Genomic DNA, 24078 nt, shown 5'->3' with positions numbered 1-24078 from the left:
TTAAGATGCAAGAAAAGGCTTTAGGAATACTCATTATTACAAAATATTATTTCATATAGAACCTAATAACCTCCATTATCGGAGTAGTATATAGGATTTGAACCTATAATATCAGCTCCAAAATTATTGTTTTTTTTTAGTATTAGATAAAATTATTAATTAGTCTTTTTGTTGTTTCACAAGTGAGATACAAAACCAAGTTCCTTATTTGAAAACAGTAAATTTTATTAATTGAAGTAATTGAAATCCATGAGTAGTAAGTATTATTCAAATAAAAAGAAAAGACATCTGCAGCAAATGACGTTATCAGAGCATACGTGGAAGAATTCCCGGTTTAATTTTCTAAACTTGTATTTGGGTAAGTTACACCTGGCAACCCATGCATGCAAGGAGAGTGGTACCAAAAATTTATTTTTATTTTATTTTTCTTTTCTATTATTATTTAATATCCATTTTTACAAATCATTTATTGTCTTAAAACTATATATGAAGAATATTAAATAAAATAAAATGAGGGAAAAAAAAAACACAACTACATTTTTTTCCATATATAAACTATTTAATCTCTTGATTTCCTTTATTGCCATTTGCTTGGATCTAGTTGTGGCATTGCGTATAATCGAGGAGGTATGTGAAGCCTTTCAAGAGGGAAAAAAACCCTAATTGATTTGGGATTTAACCTTGGTATAAATCTAAAAGGGGAAGATAAAAGTTTCGATTTGTAGGTCAAATTTATACTAAGAAATCTATGATGAAGCCCTTCACAAAGCGTCGATCAAGATTTTCAAATGATTCTACGAATCAAGAACGGAGAGAAATTGGGCAAAAAACTTCCGATATAATTATCAGGTGAAGTATCACGATCAACACTTTACCTATTATGAAATTACCATTTTGATAACACTTGTTTGTGGATTTTATAGTTATTGAATATTTTGAAAAGTCACATATGTTAAACATTGTTTTTTTTTTTTCAATATTTAATCTCTATTTGTACAATCCCTTAAAAACCCTTTTGTTTTGAGGTATACATAATTTTTAATTGGATTTGTTTGTGGCATTATGTATAATCAAGGAGCTATGTCTTAGAGAATTAAAGTTGGTGTAAATCTTTGAAGATAAAGCTTTATATCATTCTTAGGTGTGAATTTTATATTTAAGGAAGCTATAATGAAACCCTTCACAAAGTGTTGAAATTCGAAACTGACAAGTAATTAAGTGAACCTAGAAGGTAGAGAAGTTCAACAAAGAACTTCCAATAAAGTTATAAGATGAAGTACCATGGTATAATAACTATTTTGAAAATACTATTTTCATAATCACTTATTTGTGAAATTTATAGTTATTTAATAATTTGAGAAGTAATGTTTAAAAATCAAATATTTTTTCAATATTTAATCTTGATTTTTTTTTTTTGAGAGAATTTAATCTTGATTTGTATAATCCCAAAAAAAACCCAATTGTTTTGGGAGTTTATATCTTATACATAAATACACAAATACATGTATATAGTTTTATATAGTATCTTTAATAGGCCTTTAATCTAACACATTAGTATTAAATTATTAATTAACTAAACATAAATTTTTTTATTTAAAAAAAAAAAAAAAAAAAAAACTGGAACGCAAAATAACATTGTAGTCCTTAACAAAACTGCATTTTACAATTCAAATCTCATTCTCGAGGTGTGTACATTAGCTCAAAAAAAAAAAAAAAAAACACCCGCGAATTTCTTGCTTTTTCAGTTTTAATTTTTAATATATATTTATTTTTTGAAGCGCTTTATATAAATCTCGTACTCGAAGCTCGTCAATACGGTTCTCAGGTCAGCTTTCTGATTTTTTTGAATACAAATACATACACTTTTTCAATGCCATTTCTACTGTGCGCTTCACACAGTAGCCTCTGAAAAAGTCTTTGCATTTATAGGGTTTTAACGTTCAATTCAACATGGTTGCTACAGAACTAGGGTTTTCTGATGTGGGTTTTTGATGGTTTTACTGTATATTGAAGTTACAAGTTTAATTTTCAATTATTGTATACTGTTTTAGTTTTTTTCTTGGTTGTGTTTTTTTTTTTTTTGGTTATGGAATTTGTCATTACTGCATTAATGAGTTCAGTTGTGTTTTGCTAGTTGGATTTTGCAGTCTGCATCAATTTGATACAAAGTTATATATTGCATTTTTGATTTTCTTTTGGGACTATTATGTATTGGCAAGTGTTTAATAATTGCTTTTTAATTGATATACATGAAGATTTTGATACTTAGGAGTAATGGGTTGTGTGTGTTTTGAGTAAAACTTCTCATTTCCAATGGAAAGATTTGATTTGGTGAATATTTATTTGCATTTGCATGTCTAGGTGTGAATGCACTTCCACATGCATGCAGTAGCTGTAGTGCTACTTGCATTTCCTCACTGTTGTTTGACATGGGATGCAATCCATGACTTGGTGCCCTGTAAATGGATTTAGTGGAGTTTTTTGAGCTTGACTGGCTCTACGCGTGGCAGAGTTTTGTTGTCTTATGGGGGATTGTTTTAATCATTTGTGGATCGCTGTGGTGATTGTTAACTTATGATATTGATTTATATCCCAGGAAGCACCAATATGGATACAGAATACATATACAATTCAATACCAACACAGCGATTTGTCAATTCTTGAAAATTTAGTATACAATATGGCATGGATGCTTCAATTAATTGATATAAAAGTAAACATTCCTAAGTAAATATTATGCTAATTTTCAGTTTAAAGATAAACAAGAAATGTTAAAAGGTGCAAAATATGTTTGAATGATGAAACCAATTAAGAAGCTATTAGTTTCATAGAGGGAGTGAAAAATAATAAAAAATTAAGGAAGTATCTTGTGAGAGTATCCATATTGGATGTGTGTCCAATACATATATAAATGCTAGTTGAAATAATTCATGCTTCCTAGGCTCTGTCTAATATGCCACTTATTGCAAGAATACCAGTGTGGAATGCGTGCAATTTCACCAGTTTTAAGTGTTGAAGATTGAGGTTCAATAACCATCATGGACCCTGCTTGCAAATAGAAAAAATCTGATGTCTTTTATGCAACTCAAGTTCTGCAATGGTTGCTATACATCATTTCATAATTGGAAGGAGTGGGAGTTGCTTCTCCTACAGATTCCTTTTTACATTTGAAATTTCCATAAGTATTACTTGTACTGGGTCCCATTGTCTGCCCTCAACTTTTAGCCCTTGGAGTGACTTCAACATAATCAAGCTTTTTGCCTTCCTGAATTGCAAAATAGTAACTATCCTATGCTTACTAAACTCATGTTGGTGATTGCTTGCTCTACTTCTCTTTCTTATGTGATTGTTTTTCCCCTTGGCTTTAGATTTTCAAGAATGACGCTTGTTATGGAAGAACCATCATGTAGTTCTGCAGTAGTAAGTAATTTGAACTTAACCTGAACTTGGCTGCATATTTTTTCTATCCCTTTTTTTTTTCTTGTGATTGTCTGTTTGATTTAACTATTTTACATTTTTTTAAAAATTTAAATCTGTTACTTCAACTCATATCCGCTCCTGTTCCCATCATAATTTAGTTCAATTTATTCGTAGGAAGCCATTGACTTAATTTCAGCAGTGAAGGGGTTGCATGGGCTTAGCTCCTTGGAACTTCATAAGTTATTGAGGGACTCCGAAAACTTCACTATTCACTACCTTAATAAAAAAAGGGTCATCAATTAAGGTCAGATAATGCATCATTATCATCAGCATCATGGTCGTTGTTTATCATCAATATGCAATCCTGTTTTTACCTTTTTATTAATATGTGAGATCTTAGATTATGATTTGTTTCAGATTGATATGGAGAAGCTTGCAGGATTTCTTCCCTTACACCTTATGGCAGTGCTTATGTCATATGACAAAGATGAAACCCTGTTCAGATACTTGTTATCCGGCATTCATCTCTTACATTCATTGTGTGATTTAGCACCTCGACACGCTAAACTTGAGCAGGTTCCTATACTAATTCTTGCTAAAGATTTTTTTTTTTTTTAAATTTTATTATTATTTTTATCATGTCTCTATTATTATTAATCTTGTGTTTTGTTTCTTATGTGTTGAGGACTTAACATATTATTACATATTGCTCCAACGTCTGTTGAGAGTCTGGAGACTTGATGGATTTTCTGAGCAAGCTGTATTCACTAGTTTTACAATATCTAGTCATTTGGTTCTGGGTAGTCTTTTAGGCTTCCCAACCATTACCTGGTTGCAAATAGTTCAAGGAATTATATTGCATAAGCACTTTATTGGAAAATTTTATATTTTAGTTCATCAAATATATATTTAATTGGGTAAAATTGTTACTTTAGTTTAAATAAAGCAGAACTTTCTCAAGCCATGGGAATGTGGATTCCCTCTAAAAAGGTGGGTATCCGTATTCCCATGACTTGGGAAAGTTACGATTTTTGAAAGTTACAATTATACCCTAATTTACTACCAACTACGATATAACTTTCTTCTTTCTTTCAATAAAGTGTTCATGCTATGTATTTAACTTTCTTTTTTCATCATATGGTTAAATTCACTGTGGGGCCCAACAATTTGTGGACCAGGCCCATTTGCCCTTAGAGAGTCTGAGGGCCCAATCCGAGGAGAACTGTGGCCCAAGCTCCATGACACAGAGCACAGACCAATTTTGGGAGGTAGCCGAGGACAGTCTAGTCCTCGGCAGGCCCATAATCCGCCCAGAATAAAGGGATAAATTCGTAAGGAAATCCAAAATACCTTGGGGCGATTACCCTAAATACCCTTCTGGATAAGGCCCAATGCCTGACAGAACCGTACTCTGCAGCTTTATCAAGTCATCCCCAACAATTCCGGGATTAGACTGATGGGACCAATGTCAGTATTTGTAAAGACTGACCCTACACGTGGACGAAGGACATCGAATGCACGCTAGTATAAAAGGAGAAGTAAGTGAATCTAGTTGGGGGGGGGGAAGAAAGAAAGACTTCATGAATAAGATCGCCGGAACGATCCATGCACGGAACGGAGAAGGTCCTCCGTTGGACAGCCGGAAAGGATCACAAGGGTCCTCGGATCAAGTCCGAGGAGCCCATTCTCAGAAGTGGCAGCATGGCGGGGCTTTAAACGTTTAGGCCCAGTCCATTTTCCACAGGGACCTTTCTGAAATCCAGACCGGACCATCGCCCCGTGACCAAGCCCAAGCTTTTCAAGCCCACTCTCTACAAATCGTATTGTGAGGGATCTCTCCCGCGTGAACCCAAAAATGTCACTGGGCCGCGCAGGAATCGTGTCCTTACAATTGGCGCCGTCTGTGGGAAAGCATGCGCGCTTGGCGCAGGTGACGGTGGAGTCAACTCTCTACTAAGCAAAAATTCACGGAGCTTCCTCCGTCTCCTTTGACGTGCAGCTGTTGTTCCGACATAAACTTCTGCTAGGGGCTACGCCTTGCAGCGCCCATGGCGTAGGCAGCCCTAGGGGCTCTTGGCCTCAAGCCGGCTCTCCCTGCCCTGATCTAGGGGCTTACATCCGAAAAACAAACAAATACAAAAAACAAATCTCATAAGTTTTGGACAGAACCAAGGTCTTGCATGGTCCTCGGACTCAAACCTATGGGGAAACCAAGCACAAGATATCAAAATCAAAAGTTTTGGACAGAACCAAGGTCTTGCATGGTCCACGGACTCAAGCCTGTGGGGAAACCAAGCACAAAAAACAAATCTCATAAGCTTTGGACAGAACCAAGGTCTTGCATGGTCCTCGGACTCAAACCTATGGGGAAACCAAGCACAAGAGATGAAAATCAAAAGCTTTGGACAGAACCAAGGTCTTGCATGGTCCACGGACTCAAGCCTGTGGGGAAACCAAGCACAAAAAACAAATCTCATAAGCTTTGGACAGAACCAAGGTCTTGCATGGTCCTCGGACTCAAACCTATGGGGAAACCAAGCACAAGAGATGAAAATCAAAAGCTTTGGACAGAACCAAGGTCTTGCATGGTCCACGGACTCAAGCCTGTGGGGAAACCAAGCACAAAAACAAAATCTCATAAGCTTTGGACAGAACCAAGGTCTTGCATGGTCCTCGGACTCAAACCTATGGGGAAACCAAGCACAAGAGATGAAAATCAAAAGTTTTGGACAGAACCAAGGCCTTGCATGGTCCACGGACTCAAGCCTGTGGGGAAACCAAACACAAAAAATAAATCTCGTAAGCTTTGGACAGAACCAAGGTCTTGCATGGTCCTCGGACTCAAACCTATGGGGAAACCAAGCACAAGAGATCAAAATCAAAAGTTTTGGACAGAACCAAGGCCTTGCATGGTCCACGGACTCAAGCCTGTGGGGAAACCAAACACACAAATAAATCTCGTAAGCTTTGGACAGAACCAAGGTCTTGCATGGTCCTCGGACTCAAACCTATGGGGAAACCAAGCACAAGAGATCAAAATCAAAAGTTTTGGACAGAACCAAGGCCTTGCATGGTCCACGGACTCAAGCCTGTGGGGAAACCAAACACACAAAATAAATCTCGTAAGTCTTGGACAGAACCAAGGTCTTGCATGGTCCTCGGACTCAAACCTATGGGGAAACCAAGTACAAGAGATGAAAATCAAAAGCTTTGGACAGAACCAAGGTCTTGCATGGTCCTCGTACTCAAACCTATGGGGAAACCAAGCACAAGAGATCAAAATCAAAAGTTTTGGACAGAACCAAGGCCTTGCATGGTCCACGGACTCAAGCCTATGGGGAAACCAAGTACAAGAGATGAAAATCAAAAGTTTTGGACAGAACCAAGGCCTTGCATGGTCCACGGACTCAAGCCTGTGGGGAAACCAAACACAAAAAATAAATCTCATAAGCTTTGGACAGAACCAAGGTCTTGCATGGTCCTTGGACTCAAACCTATGGGGAAACCAAGTACAAGAGATGAAAATCAAAAGCTTTGGACAGAACCAAGGTCTTGCATGGTCCTCGGACTCAAACCTATGGGGAAACCAAGCACAAGAGATCAAAATCAAAAGTTTTGGACAGAACCAAGGCCTTGCATGGTCCACGGACTCAAGCCTGTGGGGAAACCAAACAAAAAATAAATCTCGTAAGTTTTGGACAGAACCAAGGTCTTGCATGGTCCTCGGACTCAAACCTATGGGGAAACCAAGTACAAGAGATGAAAATCAAAAGTTTTGGACAGAACCAAGGCCTTGCATGGTCCACGGACTCAAGCCTGTGGGGAAACCAAACACAAAAAATAAATCTCGTAAGTTTTGGACAGAACCAAGGTCTTGCATGGTCCTCGGACTCAAACCTATGGGGAAACCAAGTACAAGAGATGAAAATCAAAAGTTTTGGACAGAACCAAGGTCTTGCATGGTCCACGGACTCAAGCCTGTGGGGAAACCAAGCACAAAAAACAAATCTCACAAGCTTTGGACAGAACCAAGGTCTTGCATGGTCCTCGGACTCAAACCTATGGGGAAACCAAGTACAAGAGATAAATATCACAAGTTTTGGACAGAACCAAGGTCTTGTATGGTCCTCGGACTCAAACCTATGGGAAAACCAACTACTCGTAAGGAAAAACTACATTACGTAGAATTTGGATTCATCTGAGGAAAACTCTCCACTCGCCATTGGGTCAGTTCCCAAATTGCGGGGATTCGCAAGTCTGCTCTTAGATCTACAGCACCAAGGGAATCGATGCGACGTAGGGCAATACGTCACCTGAGAAACGATTTGAGTTCTTTACCCTCCGTCAACTCCTCGGACGGTACTCTCATACTTATCACAGAATATTCAATTGTTATTTTTGCTAGTTTCCTGAGTTAAACTTGCTATGAATTATCGCCGTAATGTTTGGTAGTGTTGGTACATTAGAATTGATTGGATTATGTTTCAAAACTTCCTGCTCTAAGTATCATTGAAGAAACAAACACAGGGAGCACACCCTTCCACAAAATAATGTTGCAAAAAGAGTAGTATTCAAAATAAGTAGGCAAAATTTCCTTTTTTATTAAAACAAAGAAACAGTACAGCATACAACAAAAGCTGAAATCAACTTGTGATAAAACTTGCTACATGATAGAAAGGAAAGTTACAAGGAAGCAACAGAAGGCCGAGGAGGTAGCACAGACGAGAGGTTGGCTACTGCTTCGAGACCTCGTTTCATCCTCAACGCTTTCACGTGCCCGAAACTCAGGCAGCAAAAGAACCTGACCTCAGGCTAACACCATCTACAAAGAAGATGCAGGGAGCCGGAAGTTGGGAAGCCCCCGCAGAAATTTGCCGGCTACAAGGTAGACAGTGCTGATGGTGGAAATTCCTTCTTCGGACATACCAAAAATCTGGCATGGCCAGAACCTGCTTCGGATTTTGACTAAAAGCGTGGGAAACACCCTCTCCCCTCTGTCATAAGGGAATATGTCTTTGAATCTATGCCTTCGTTGCCCGTATATCACTCTTCTGAGCCTGAGGAGAACGTGGCGCCTTTGCGGCGGAGAGAGTTTTTCTTCCTCGACCCTCGTCTCAAACATGACTTACTGCGGGAGGAAGCTAAAGGAGGAGACTAAGGAGCTGGTGCCTAGGCAAATAAACTTGCTCTCTTATTTATTTGAGGAGATAGGGTGGTGGCATTTAATTAGCGCAGCTTCCCAAGGAACGCTACAGACAAAACGTCTCCAGCTCGACTTCCAACAAACCTCTGCAACGACAAGACTAAAGGAGCCTCGTGGAGGTGCACCTCGAACATCGGGACACCCAAAAGTACCGCGTGGCCAAAGACTATGGAAATATCTCCTGATCTGTGGGCCTAGTAAATTCGCGGCCCATGCCCTTGCTACATGATGGCCCACGGACTACGGCCCACGCCGGGTAATAACTAATGCCGAGGACAACCTCCTGCCCGGCCGCGTACGGGATACCTAAGGAGAGGGAATAAAACAGAACCAAGGCCTTGCATGGTCCTCGGACTCAAGCCTATGGGGAAACCAAGTATAAAAACTATTATTATTACAAGTTATGGACTGAACCAAGGCCTTGCATGGTCCTCGGACTCAAGCCTATGGGGAAACCAAGTATAAAAACTATTATTATTACAAGTTATGGACTGAACCAAGGCCTTGCATGGTCCTCGGACTCAAGCCTATGGGGAAACCAAGTATAAAAATTATTATTATTACGAGTTTTGGATAGAATCAAGGCCTTGTATGGTCCTCGGACCCAAACACGGCATCAAGCCTCCAGTTCTCTCCTCGGCCAGCATGGGTAATCATTACTTTTCACTGGTCGGCCTTATTGGGCCAAACACTTATATTAGAGTTATGGCAACATCTTTTTATTATCAAGTATTTTGGTCTTAGTTGTCATCGGTTTAGATACTTTCTCATTGAGCCGAGCAGCATTTACCAATATACAAAAACATAAACGGAATATGCAAAATGAAATAATAAACACTTTTATTAATATAAGAGATTATTACAATGTACAAAAAAGGGCTCAAACAAGCCTATACAAAAGGAGGACTGCTGAAGCAACGATAACATTCGCAGTACAGAGAAGTAAGCAGTCAGGCTTCTTTTAAACTCATCTTCAAGGTCTCTTCAGTCTCTGCCTCAATATTGCTCATATCATGATAAGAACCTTCTTCGGAAAAGGATGAAGAACAAGGGAAAGGAATCGAAGGAGAAGGAAGAAGAATTGAAGGAGAAGGAAATAGTAAGGAAGAAATCAATGAAGAAGATGGAGGAGATGGATGAGGAAGATGGAGGACATGAGTAAAGAAGGAAGAGAAGAAGAGAGAAGAGATGAAAAGAAAGAAAAGGAGCAAAAGAGGGAAAAGAGAAGGCACCAAGGCGGAACTGGTGCTGGGAAGACTATAAGAGGAAGGTGGAGGAGGGCACCAAGGAGCAAAAGAGGGAGAAGCAGAAGCACTTAAGCCCCTGCCTCAGCCCTGACTCCTAACACGTTGGTGCCATATTAGGTACGCTCGTGAGGAGCCGGGTGGTGCTGATATTGGGTATTCTCGACTCAGTCACGCCAAGAGTTCGGCGTGGTGAGCCCCTGCTTCGGATTTTGGCTAAAAGAGAGGCGGGACGGATCTTAAGTCTGCGCCACCCTTGCCCTGATTGAGCCATTTCAAGCTTTATCAGAATATGGTGTCTAGAGGAGGGGCATGATTTCTTCATCATTTGTTGCGATCTCAGAAGAATAGAAGGGAGTTAGTACGAAAGTGATGGCCTCCTGCTTGCCTTCTTATAGGAAGAGCAGAACGGATGGCATTAAATGCATTCAACCTTCCCAAAGAATCTGAAGAAAAAAGAGGCGTCCGTTCCACTTCTCCACCTTATCAAATGAGCCGCCGGATATAAATGAGCCTCGTTAAGGGGATTCATTAAGGGCGCGTCTGGGACATCCAAGCGGCAGGAGCAGATTCCGAGCGGATTAAAAGGAATCCCTCAAAAACCGCCTAACTTCCTGGGAAACCGCTCACATAAATGCGGGATCAAGCTAAATGGGCCATATTAAGGGCCCGGGTTTGCCAAAACCCTCCTTTCCAATCCGGAATTCGGATAGAAGGGTTTTGAGGGGCTATTGTGGGGCCCAACAATTCGTGGACCAGGCCCATTTGCCCTTAGAGAGTCCGAGGGCCCAATCTGAGGAGAACTGTGGCTCAAGCTCCATGACGCAGAGCACAGACCAATTTTGGGAGGCAGCCGAGGACAGTCTAGTCCTCGGCAGGCCCATAATCCGCCCAGAATAAAGGGATAAATTCGTAAGGAAATCCAAAATACCTTGGGGCGATTACCCTAAATACCCTTCTGGATAAGGCCCAATGCCTGACAGAACCGTACTCTGCAGCTTTATCAAGTCATCCCCAACAATTCCGGGATTAGACTGATGGGACCAATGTCAGTATTTGTAAAGACTGACCCTACACGTGGACGAAGGACATCGAATGCACGCTAGTATAAAAGGAGAAGTAAGTGAATCTAGTTGGGGGGGGGGAAGAAAGAAAGACTTCATGAATAAGATCGCCGGAACGATCCATGCACGGAACGGAGAAGGTCCTCCGTTGGACAGCCGGAAAGGATCACAAGGGTCCTCGGATCAAGTCCGAGGAGCCCATTCTCAGAAGTGGCAGCATGGCGGGGCTTTAAACGTTTAGGCCCAGTCCATTTTCCACAGGGACCTTTCTGAAATCCAGACCGGACCATCGCCCCATGACCAAGCCCAAGCTTTTCAAGTCCACTCTCTACAAATCGTATTGTGAGGGATCTCTCCCGCATGAACCCAAAAATGTCACTGGGCCGCGCAGGAATCGTGTCCTTACATTCACATTTAAACTTTTTTTTTCTATTTTTGTCTCCTATTTTGATATGTTCTAGTCTTTTAAGAAAATAAATAATTTTGATCGAAAATGCATGATGTCTTGTTAAATAATATAAATAAATATATATATATATATATATTATTTTGGTCATATATGTGTTTATACTAGACTATTACTTTAGGAGATTTCACTTAATTTACGGCTCACATTCTTTTTAATTTTTTAGTTATTATTTATTTGTAGAAAGCCATATAAAAATAATGAGTAAAATGCTTGACATTGTATTTAAAACCTAAGGATATCATGGGAAGAATCAATAATTCTTATAAGATTTCTAGAAATAAACCAAACATCCACCTCACATTAGAACCTAATCAAACGCTTACTTCTATAATCTTGATCATCATAGTGGCCTTTATATATATAATGCCAAAACTTGATTTTGGTATTCTTAACCGAATGTTTTCCTTCTCCTTTTCCTTTCAAGATAGTAGAGTATTGTAGTATAATTAGGGTTTTTACTGTTAATGTCTGTGTAAATGATTGTTCATGACAAGGGACAATGTGAATGCTATTTTTCATTTATGTTTAATTGCTGAATTGTTCTTTCTTCTGTTATTCACTTTGCTTATTCACGGTCTCTTTGGGATGTATGAGACCTCCATCTCTTTCTTTCCAAAAGTTTGAGTATTTTGCCATGGCACTAGAACAGGTGCTATTCTAAAGGCTACAAATTCTCTCCAGATTCTTATGCTTGAATTATGGTTTTTAGATTTTGCTAGATGATGTCGAGGTGACAAAGCAGCTGCTTGACCTGGTGTTTTATTTGCTAATTGTTCTTGGTGGTTATAAACAGGTTTTCCACAATCCTCATCTTCTGAGGTCTATCACCTGTACTACTTATATATATTGAGACTCACTTTCATGATGCAGGAAACCCATAATGACTCCATGCCCCTTATGCATTCAGCAATGGTGGCATGCAGTCTATATCTATTAACAGGATGTATATGTTCACAATGGCCAGATCTTGCTCATGTATTGCTTGCACACCCTAAGGTTTAACTTACCCCACATGATTTGATTAAGCCGCTATTAATAGAAATAGGGTTCAGTTTAAGTAATCTCTCTTCAAAGCTACTGTTTTCATGTTAATGGAACTTTTTTATATTCATTATTCCATCAGTTTAAGCTACATTTTTAATCAGTTCCTGAGTCTAATCTGTGCTCTTGCTAGATTTCTTTTTCCCCTTCTCAGTTATCAAGTTCTGCAAGCTTACACATATATGCAGTCAGTGATCTTGAATCTTTCTGCTACAGGTTGACGTATTTATGGATGCTGCTTTCGGAGCAGTTCTTGTAGCCATTAGGTTTTCTTTACAGTTTCCTCAATCATTGTGCCAACAAAAAATGTTTCTGGTGCGCCTACTCAGGAATAAGGTTTCCAAGCCAGAATTCTATTTTTCCTTTTGTTTTCAGTGAATGATATGTTAGGGGTCTCTTATATGTTGTATCAGTTGGCTGAAAGGGAAAGAGATGGGACGAGTTCATCATTTTTTCAAACCAGAAGTACCCTTTGGTAGATATCTGTGTAGATATAACCCTCTCTCAATTGCATTGTTTACAAGCAAGGGCAAGTAGGCAGTGAGACAAACAGGGAGATTTGCATTGCCAAAAATCTTGGTTTGGCCGACAAAATCATGGTTTAGATTGTAGCAATTATTAAACAAGTTCAAGGTCATATGATATATGGGTTTCTTATTGAAAATTGACTTAATGGATACTTGTAAAGTTATTGGCCAATTCTATTTTCTTATTTGGTTGATTCTTTAAGAGTATATACAGCTGTTGTTATTTTATTAAACTCTCGTTTTGGTACTATTTCAGGAACTATGTGAAGAGGGTGGTGTTCTGTTTTTGGCGTGAGCCATCTTGAAGCTAAATGTCACACCACCTTTTGTAGAATCCTCCAGAGTTGTGGCTGCTGTATCTAGGCTGAAAGCTAAAGTCCTATCAATTGTGAGCTCCATTGATGAAGATTTACTGTTAATTTCTACTCTGAGGCTTCAGCTACTTTAGATTCTACTGCAGCTTCCCATTGTGTGATTCCTCTGTAAACAAACCTCATTTATTGAAACTAGTCACATTTCCTCTTTTGCAGCTGTTGAGTCTGTGTGAATCAGAAAGCCTCTCTAACCTGGATGACGTTGCTAGTTCACCAGGGAGCCTGGATTTGGCAAAATCTGTAGCTTTAGAGGTAAGTTCCTGTATAATTCTGAGAGTGGGCTATCCTTCTCAATGGACCATTAGAACTTCCTGTACAGCAGCTTGGTGGCTTGCTCTGAATTGGCTCACCAACGGACCCAACCTTTTTTTATGTTTTTGGCTGGAGGATCTAACATGATTATCATTTTCACTTCATTGTCTTTACCTGTGGTCCTCTTTTCATAATTATTTCTGGTTATGGGACATTTCGTGAGGTTGGTTTTTTGAGTGTGTACCAAAAGAGATGGTAATTTAAGCAGAGATCAACTTTTCTGTCCTCAACCCTTGGGTTCTCTCATTACTAGTAGACTGCAAACTGCATTTATGCAAGTGACAGCAGTCCACTTTTTTGTCTTCTTGAACATTCTACTGTTCTTCTAGATACTCTTTTTCTGTGCGTAAAGCCTGCTTTAACTATGGTTTTGTCAGCATTCCATGATGTATTGAAGCCATATCTTGTTTACAATAGGCTAATGTTCAATATCATTGAAACATTGAATATATTTTCTAATTTTGACTCTTAAGGTAGTTTCATTGTTCATTTACAAAAACTTTTACAAGGATTTAGAGTACAAACCAAGAAGAATGTAATAGAATTTAGTTTTTATTATTATTTTTTTTATATTGGTTTTACTACTAAACTGTAATTGATCGTGTGCCTTTATATTTCTAATTTCTTGTAATGTTTCAAATTGTACAATTTTGATGTTGCCAATACAGTCATGAATTGATGCAAGAGTTTGATCCAAAAGAAATAAACTTTTTCGGAATGTATACTTTGATTACAAGGTTATTAGAACAAGAGCCCTAATTAAATACAGTCATGGGCAATGATTTATTTCCCCCAATAAAAACCTAAAACTTGCATTCACAAATTCTGCAAGGATGCAAGTTGAAGCCAAAGTGTAATGAATAAGATAATACCCAGGCAAAATACTTCCATTCAAAACAATTTTTGAATCATACAAGTGGCTGCTAAAGGTAAATGTTGAAGTTTATGTATCCAAAAGAAAAATATATTTCTACAGTACTTCTTCTTAATGGTAGTACTTATGTTCTTACATGTGTCCTTCACTAACCTAAAGGTGAACTTGCTTTCTTATCATGACAATAGATGTTATGCAATTTTGTTTGTTTCTATTTATTTCGTTTTGTAATTTTTTGAGGAACTATAGTTACTCGATGAGATATATCATATATCATATCAAGATTGTTCTGAACCCAATGAAGCTTTTGTATGCTTCTTTTATTGTGTTGTTCTATGTTCTCAATATACATATACATATACGCGTTATGACTTTCGGTTTTTTATGAGGTAGTTGTATTATTTGAATACCTGCTTGCAGCTTTCTTGTCATGACAATTGATGTTATGAAATTTTGTTTGTGTTATAATTCAATTTGTTTTGTAATTTTAGATGCTATGATATGGTTTTTATCCAACTTGGGATAAAATCCTGTCCCATTTATATCTCTAATGTCCTCCAATTTTTGTATTTAAGAGAAACAAATCATAAGAATATTCCAAAAAATTACTAAAGGTGGTAGCTTGTAGGTTTTCATACATTTTTTCTTATTATTATTGTAAGTAATTGGCAAGAACACGGTAAGGTTACTAATGTCAATGCCCAATGTGTAGAAAATCTCATTATGAGAGGACTATAAAAATGACAAGCCCTTTGTCTGTCATTGTCTTAGTTATTTGAACTAGCACATTCTGTCCATCATGACCCAACAATGTTAATCCACCCTCAATGATAGGCTACATCGTTGATATCTATGATCAAATCAAGACTATATATAAGTTAACATTCAAAGGAAATTGTTCTCAAACAATATATCATTTCAGCTTCACATGAGGACAAGTTGAAAGAAAAAAGCGTTTGTATACCCTTAGAATCCACATGAATAAAACCTATGATAGACTTAGTTCAATTTTAGAATGCTTGTTTTGTCTATAAGGGCTTCAATTATTGACTGTAATGAGCAAGAAACATTGGGGTCATTTGTGTATTGGCTACCAGTTAACTTGAGATGTTTGGTTTGGATCAGACTTGATTATCCGAGTGGAGAATTTGGAGCCAAGAGGCCCAAGATCCGTAAAAGTCTGGATTTGTTGTTGTTGGCCTAAGAAGGAATTGCTTAACCAAGGCACATATAGATGACTTTTTGTGGTTTTTCTAGCTACTTTACGGTCCATCTGGAAATAAAGAAGCAAAGCTACTAGGGAAGGTGAAGCTAAAACTGCAGTCAATATGCTAATTTATAAAACATCTTTGGTTTCTGAGAGCAAGCATGGTGGGACAGCAGATGCAAGAGAGAGAAATGTCTTTGCCTCTAAACAAAGATGCATGTCTTGGTTGGTAGCTCATTATACTTGTGGACGGCTTTTAGGGACAAAGTGGTAAATGGAAAGGAGCAAGTTTTGTTGGCAAAAACAGAGATGGCAAGATCAGGGCAGCTAAGAGAAAAATAGAGATAGAGATATGAAATATGGGTTAGAGGTTTGAGTGATGAGAAATGAGTTTTGAGTTTTGCCTAAACCAAACAGCCTTATAATTACTGCAATGAAAGTCTTATATAAGCATTAGTATCTATCCTTCTGTTTCTCTTACTGTAGAATCCTACACAATCACATGATGTGTTACATACTCCCATCTGCTTCTAGTTATGATTCACCTCAATTTGTCTAAAAACTGGTTAAAGCTTAAAGGAGCACTGGATCAAGTTCTAGCAACAAAGGCTTTGTTGCTAGTCTAAACAAGAAACAAAATTTGAAAGGACTAATTACCTTTGAACTATGAGCACATAAATCATTCGGGAGCTACACGTGGTTTTAAAACCATTGAGATCACTATTTGTCAACCTCAGATTCTGACATCTCACTGATGATTATTTAATCTGTTGTGTTGTAGAAGAACCGTAAAGTGAGAGGCATATGTAGCAACCGAATTAGTCCAAAACAAGATATAGTGTCTTTTAACTTTTAAGTCCACTGTGTCAAAGAGCATCTATTTCAAGTAGTAACACAATTTTAGCCGAAAATCCATTAAGAAGATAACATTTAACAAATGATTTAAAAGCTTTTAGTCGAGAGTGCACTTGAAATTTAATAAATTAAGTTGCACCTAGAGAAAAACAAAATGATAATTATGAAAGATATTAATTAAGTGATACAGCAAGTTGCAGCTGGTTTTGCTCTAGCTAATGCAGGTGCAGATTTTGTCTTCAAGGGGGAATTACCTAGGCTGTTTTTCAAATAAGACTTTCTTCATCATTAGAAAGCTTCTTCTTTTTTTTTTTTTTTTGGGGGAAATAGTCCCAACTATCAAAGATGTTAAGCATCTATTTATTAGAATACAGCAAGTTGAGGTGTCTCTAATCAAAAGAACAGCCAATTTAGTTGTTAAGGGAAGAAGTGGTAAATGGATAGGAGCAATTTTTGTCGGCAAAAAGGGAGAAGGCAAGAGGAGGATGGCTGGTTGCTATAGTTGGACAATGACAAGCAAAACTGTGGTTATTTGTCTGCAATTAGAGAGGCTTTGTTGATATTCCATCTGCAGAAGTTTCAAAAATGGGTGGTGTAAAACCAAGCAGATTGATGGATGCAGTTTGCATCCACCAATTATAGACCTATAGCAATTTAGAAATTGCGTGCATGGTTTGAGACAAATTGAAAAGGAGGGTTCTAGCTGAATCATGGCAGCTTTCAAATATGGCAACTAAGTCATACAATCTATCAAACTCTAGTTTTCAAAAATAAAAAGATCCACTAGACAGTCCAGACATATACGTAGAATAACAAAAGCACTCCTAAACAATCACAGGAGGTGTTACATATTCCTATCTGCTTCTAGTCATGATTCGCTTCTATTGCATCAAAAAACTTGTTCATGACCTAAAGGAGACCACTTGTCTGTGCATTGAACCAAGTTCTAGCAACAAAGGATGCTAATCTAAAAGAGAAAAAAAAGTTGAAAGGACTAATTACCTTTGAACTATGAACACGTCAATCATTAATGAGCTACATTTGGTTTCAAAACCACTGAGAACACTATTTGTCAATCTCAGAGTCTGAAATCTCACAGATGATCAATTAATCTGTTGCGTTGTAGAACTGTAAAGTGAAGGGCATATATAGCAACCTAATTAGTCCAAATTACAAGCTCATTGGTGTCTTTTAAGTCCACCGTATCAAAGAAAATTTACTTTAGTTCAAAAACAATTTTAGCCTAAAATTTTTTGTAAAGATAACATATAACAAATGATTTAAAGCTTTTTAGTCAAGAGTGCACCTGAAATTTAATAAATTAAGTTGCACCTAGAGAAGAAAAAATAATGATAACCATCAAAGAACAGCCAATGCAGCTGCTAACTGGGTTACAAGTTCAGACAAACGGATGTGTGTGCGCTTATGCAATTGGAAACATTTGCAGACTCACAGTTTATCTAGCTCACATTATCTCTAAAGCAGAAACAGACAATGTTTGAATCCTTTCACAATTACTAAACAAATTAACATGGAGTATCAATTTATTACAGAAGATCATCCCACTCAGCCAAAGAGAAGAACACATGTTCATAAATCATAACACAACAAAGTTCAAATAAAAAGCAAATCAGAACCAAAAGAGCTAAGAATTACACGGAAACACATTTGAGAGCCAAGTTCTAGTTGCGGCGCCATACAATTATTTCTTGAGTCGGCTTTGGCTTGATGACGTATCCTATATCAAACCCACAAAAAAAAAAAAAAAAAAAAAAAAAAAAAAAAAAAAAAACCAACAAAGAAAAGCAAACCAATGAAAACAAATTAATAGGAAGAATAATTAAAATGGATAGGCATGTATTTTCGGGGTTTGACTTACAGAGGAAGAGTCATGCGATTCTTGAGATTTCACTGCGACTGCGGGGTGGTGTAAAGGGTACCAAAAGAAAAAGGAAAAAGAGATTAGAAAGAAAGCGAGGAGGAGGAGAAATGGATAACCAACAAATTGAATCGTTTCAAATAAAACAAAGATGTAAAGTGAATAGAGAGAGTCATACCCATTCAATGAAAGGTTCAAGGACTATCTTCATATCATGATTGTCCCATTCCAGCGATTCCCACCTTTCTTTCTTTATTCTGATTTGTAATGAAGAAGGCGGAGAAGATAGTTCTCCATCAATAAGGTGCAGAGAAAGAGGTAATCTCTTAAGCTTCGGACATCCGGAGATCTCAATGTAATTGAGAGAATCACAAAGTATTACATTACTGCTACTGCATATGGTCTTCAGCTCCGGTAAATACTGTAATCTCAAATTCCTCAATCGGGGGAATATTTTCACAATTTCTTTTGCTTCTTCTTCTTCAACTTCATCAGATGCTTCAGACCCACCTATTATTTCCTCTAATTGCGTACAGTTATAAACATCAATATTTTCCAGGTTTTGCATCAACCCGGGCGTGAAGAGCTTCTTTATATTCCGACAAACAGATATTGAAAATTGTTTGAGGCGGGAAAAGGTGCCGAGGGGGACGACCGGTGCTGGTGCGACTCTCTCTTCTCTAAACAGTCCCTTTAAATTATTCAATCCGAAGAGATCTAGAATCTCAAGGCTTCGAAGAGAAAAGGTTTCAAAATAAGAATTAATGTATTCTATTTCTTCACACCCCTTTTTAAACCAAACAGATTTTTTCCAAGACTCACCGAAAATTACCTTCATACCATAAATTATAGATTCGCAAATTATTAGGGCACGAACGTCTTTTGGGAGTAGACATATATTGCAGTCACTTAAAATTACACTTTCGCCCAACTCGGCAACACCCAGCTGGCTAGCTGGCTTTTTTTCATTCACGACATATGTGTAATGGCTAGGTCCTCCCTCCTCTAAGGATTCAACATATGTATTGAAGCCTTTAACGCCATCAAATGCGCCTTCAAAACTCTCTAATTTCTTCAACCTTACCATCTCCTCTCCATTAACTTCTAAGCAAAACAAAGGCAATTTGAGGACTTGGAGTTGACAGAGTTCGGGTAAAATCCCTGGTGGCATCTTCTCTTGATTCGTTATAAAACTACCAACATTAAGGTATCTCAAATTGACCAACATTTGCAAATCACGAGGCATTTCTTCCAGTGATCCTCCCGAAAGATCCAAACTCCTTAATGCTGTAAGCTTTGCTAATGAAGGCACACACTTCAAATCATAATTGTTAAGCCTCAATGAAGTAAGATGCTTCAAGTCAGAGACTGAATTTGGTAAAGATTTAAACTCAAGACAATCTACATGAAGAACTCTGAGTCCATGCAAGTGCACAAAAAATGAATCCGGGATGATCTTTACATATCCTCGTAGAAGCAAGGTCGAAAGCTTAGGACATTTTGGTGACACATCAGGAAATTTTGAACCACGTTTGCACATCAAAGAAACCTTTTCAACATCATTTCCCCATTCTTCTTCATTTGGAACATCTTCTAATACCAAGAACTTAGCACCTGCAATCTGGAGGGCCATGTCTCTTATTAGATCATGCATCTTCACAAAACGCCTTTTTTCAACATATTTAGACCCACCTTCTAATAAGCAGGCATTTTCAAGCTTATTCAACAAAGTATGCCCCTGATCCAACTCTTCTTGCCTACTCTTCATGCTTTCTATTACTTTCTCACCAATCAAATGCTCTATCAACTCATCTCTGTAAATCTCATAGTCTTCAGGGTATAGTGCACAACACAAGAGACAATCTTGAAGTTTCTTATCTTTTAAGCGTACATAACTGAATTGAAGGCTCTTAAATACTGGAGCATCTACATGTGCCGACCCTTTTGTTGATTTCCTCAACTCATTCAATGTGTTCCTCCACTCAAAAACATCAACTACATTTTTTAAACTTCCTGCTATTGTGATGATTGCAAGAGGCAAACGAGCACATTGTTTGACAACGCCTTCCACAACATCTTCTGGAATATTTGAAACATCACAGCCCACTGTTTTCAAGAACAAATCATGCGACTCTTTTATCGAAAGAAGCTCCACTTTAATAGTTTTACAATTCATTCCATCACAAACTTTAGCATCTCGAGTTGTCAATACCAGTTTGCACCCATTTTCTGAAGTAGGCTCTGGGATCCCTATATTCTCCAGTGGAAATGCATTCCACAAATCATCTAGAATTAGCACACACTTCTTCATTTCTTTCAATGCTGCATACAGCTTGCCTGCCCTTGTTGTTTCATCCTCAGACTTTAAAGGATTTGGATGCAACATGCTGGCAATTTCATTTTGTAGTTTGATAACATCGAATGCCTTTGATACAGTAACCCAAATTACATGATTGAACTTGTCTCTCTCTTTTAACAGGCGATTATTGATTTGTTTCATGATAGTCGTTTTACCAACCCCTCCCATACCACGAACACCAATCATTCCACAATCTTCATCTAACAAGTGTTTCCAAATCTTTTCCATTGTTATTTCAGCTGTCCTCTCTCCCACTAATGCCCTAGTTGGCAATTCATCTCCATAGCTTACAGGTGGGTCAATTACTAAACTTTCACCGAAACCACAACTTTGATCAATTAATTCTGTCACTTCTTGTATCTTCTGGCAAGCAATTTTTCCTACATGCATACGTGAGAAATACTTCCCTCTTTCAGCCTCTTGTTCAGTGTTTTGTATTTCCACATTAATCGTTTTTACCTTTTGGAGCCAAAATTCAACTTCTCTTTTTGGTTTCTTTCTTGGAAGAAGTTCTGCTCTCATTTTTGATTCAATGTCTGACTTTTTGCATTCTAAATCGTCTCGTTTTCTCTTGAGATTTTTCATATGTTCATCAACGCTTCTGTGATACTTGTAATATTCACTAATCGGAGCCAATATCGTTTTTCCAAGCTCAAGAATTGCGCCTAACATCTCCATTAGCAAGTCCCTGTTTATTGTCAATTTGTATACATATGGACAACAAACATTTTGTCCATGTATACAATGAGATAAGGAAAGAAAGCATTTTAGTTCCCTAATTTTGATTTGTTAAAAATAAATAGCCTAAGTGTTGAGAGGGCACATAAGGAGTCATACAAGTAGTATTGATTGTATTTTACTTTTATTTTAAAACATAAAATCTACAACGCAAAATAGAAAAGGAAATATGAAGAATGAAAGAAACAAAATAATAGAAATCAAAGATATATCTAAACGGATCCAAGGATTGTTGATCATTACTCCCATACCCACCACCCTAACCAAAACCACTTCACTACCCCTCTCTGCTGGCTCTTAAGCCCATTGCGTATGGTATGGGAGAGTTGTTATCGAAAAATTTCAAATTTCACATATTGATATGCATTTGTAGCCACTATAAGTTAATGAAAAATCTTAAATTAGTGTGGCCAGAAAGTGGGAGGAGTTCCTATCTCATTGCTCAAATTGAAATCTCCTAAATCAAATTCACAGGAGATATAAATTTAGAAGGAGCCAAAATGTATGTAAAAAAGTGTTATAAGTTTTGTCTTTCCACTCCTTCCTTCCCCATTTCCTCTGTCTTCTGTCTATATTATCTTAAAAAAAAAAAAAGGACCAGAACACTTTATAACTTGATATTACTTCTTGTTTTAGGAAGAACTGACTTTTCAATATATTAAGAATAAATTGTCATACATTTTAATAACAATTTATTGTTACATCATTTAAAAAAATTGTTATTCATTAATTATAAAATGAGATTTTGAATAATCAAACACACATATATATTAAATTTGTTAGTGAACCCTTCATAATTTTTATATATGCATTTCAATATCAGGACAAGAAGTATGAGATCAGAAACTGGTTAGCATTTAAAAATAAATAAAAACTCATCCCAATTTATATGCACGAGCAATATCAGTGGTATGAGTTCTAGAAGACAAACTATTGGGAAATCAAATGAGACAAGAAAGAAGCAGCAGTATACCTGGACTATAGAAATGCCAATAAAATTGGCTTCAGTACCAATATTTCTTCAAAGATTCTGATTACAGTGAAAAATAAGCCTTGAAGTAACCTCAAGAAGATAACCAAGATCAGCAAATTTCCTATCTAAATGCAATCTTTTTTTTCCCTTTTTGTTTTGTAAAGAGAGAAGTTAGATTCAGAGTTGAAGACTCAACAAATGAAGCTAAAGGTATTCAATGGGAAACTTGTTTTCCTGATGACTGAAGCAAATGGGAAATTGGCAAGTAAGTCAAGAGAAACTTCGTAGAACATGCTAAGAAAACACTAGCTAACTTTCAACTTTCGATTTCTTTTTCTTCCTTTCACTTTAAATTCTGTCCGTAGATCATTATTGGGGGTTAATGCTTTTGATTTGTTTGTTTGACTTTCGGCTCTCTTTTCTTATAAAAAATTAAATAAATAAATAACTTTCCGTTCTCTTTTTCTTTCTGTCAACTTCGACTTTATTGACTGTCGTGTCCAAAAGTTTAAGGGCTGTGGGGCAGGTTTTCGATTCTAAAAAATAAAATAAAAATTCAGCACATATGGAATGGGAATTGCAAGCATTGTTGTTGAACATCTGTTAAGAAAGCATTACAATACACATGAAAGAAAGTTCATCGATTGAGTTTAGTATCAGGAACAGAGTGTTCCAGTTTGGACAGCAAAACTAAATAGTTTGGTATCCTAATCCTAAAAAATCTCTTTGGATTGAGGGTGTGTTCCATCACCAACCAAAAACTCACAAAACACACCCTCTGCCTCTATCAAGCTCCACCGGTCCATTTTGACTCGTTCTCGAACCTATACCACCAGTAAAATTTCTTTGATCCCTTTAGCCAAAAAAGTCCTCTAGCCAAAGTTTTTAAGAAAAATTATTTTTGACATTAATAATCGTTTTGATTGCAAGTTATAAAGGAGCTTCTTGAGTTTGGGAAGTATTCTCTTGAAAAGATACATTTTTAACTTTTCAAATTAACCGTTTGTTTTGGCCAAGTATGTTTGCCAGAACTTCAAGCCCATATGGAGGAGGGGAGGCTGCAGATTTTGAGGATGTCAAGGTGAATGCTTTAATAGAGCATTCAATTATGGAGGAGGGAGGCTACAGATTTTGTAATTGCCTTATAAGCTTATAGTGTTTCTTAAAATGTTGATGGTGAATGCTTTGCGTACTATGATTGAATAATCAAAATAAAATCTGTGTGTTAGTACTCTGGGTCTTCTCTGAAATGAGGAAGAAACACTGGATAATTTGTTTGTGTGTGTGTGTGTTTAGGGGGGGGGGGGGGAGATGGATTGAAGTTAAACAAGTGTAACTCTAACCAATGTTACATTCAAGGTGATCAAAGTTCAATAATTTTGTTATTAATTAATTATTTAAATTTATGTTTTTATAATTTAAAATAATTTATAAAATATGAGTTTATGGATCGCATGGTAAATAATATTGGAATTGACATGAAAATTGACATGTATGTTAAGCATCTATAAAACGTGTGATTCAACGGTAGAATTTTTA

At 37.3% G+C, this 24078-nt stretch overlaps 2 protein-coding genes across 2 annotated transcripts; one reads left to right on the top strand and one right to left on the bottom strand.

Moving 5' to 3' along the window:
- The first annotated feature begins 1785 nt into the window (after positions 1-1785).
- On the top strand, positions 1786-13883 carry LOC115972334 (nodulin homeobox-like). Its single transcript, XM_031092596.1, has 9 exons — positions 1786-1825; positions 3369-3420; positions 3595-3724; positions 3838-3996; positions 12110-12193; positions 12271-12396; positions 12658-12777; positions 13225-13356; positions 13499-13883. The coding sequence occupies exons 4-8, from the start codon at positions 3844-3846 to the stop codon at positions 13261-13263; spliced, it is 522 nt and encodes a 173-aa protein (XP_030948456.1). The 5' UTR covers positions 1786-1825; positions 3369-3420; positions 3595-3724; positions 3838-3843; the 3' UTR covers positions 13264-13356; positions 13499-13883.
- A 4184-nt stretch (positions 13884-18067) lies between these two features.
- On the bottom strand, positions 18068-22861 carry LOC115972458 (putative disease resistance protein At1g63350). The gene is made up of 4 exons (XM_031092753.1): positions 22540-22861; positions 18648-21516; positions 18470-18507; positions 18068-18328 (listed from the first exon to the last, which is right to left on the bottom strand). The coding sequence occupies exons 2-3, from the start codon at positions 21504-21506 to the stop codon at positions 18499-18501; spliced, it is 2868 nt and encodes a 955-aa protein (XP_030948613.1). The 5' UTR covers positions 21507-21516; positions 22540-22861; the 3' UTR covers positions 18068-18328; positions 18470-18498.
- Between the last annotated feature and the right edge of the window lie 1217 nt (positions 22862-24078).

Source organism: Quercus lobata, chromosome 12 (assembly GCF_001633185.2).
Source record: "Quercus lobata isolate SW786 chromosome 12, ValleyOak3.0 Primary Assembly, whole genome shotgun sequence".
NCBI classification, from domain to species: Eukaryota; Viridiplantae; Streptophyta; class Magnoliopsida; order Fagales; family Fagaceae; genus Quercus; species Quercus lobata.
The sequence above is the reverse complement of the archived record's forward strand: the minus strand, read 5'-3'. Positions and strand labels throughout refer to the sequence as shown.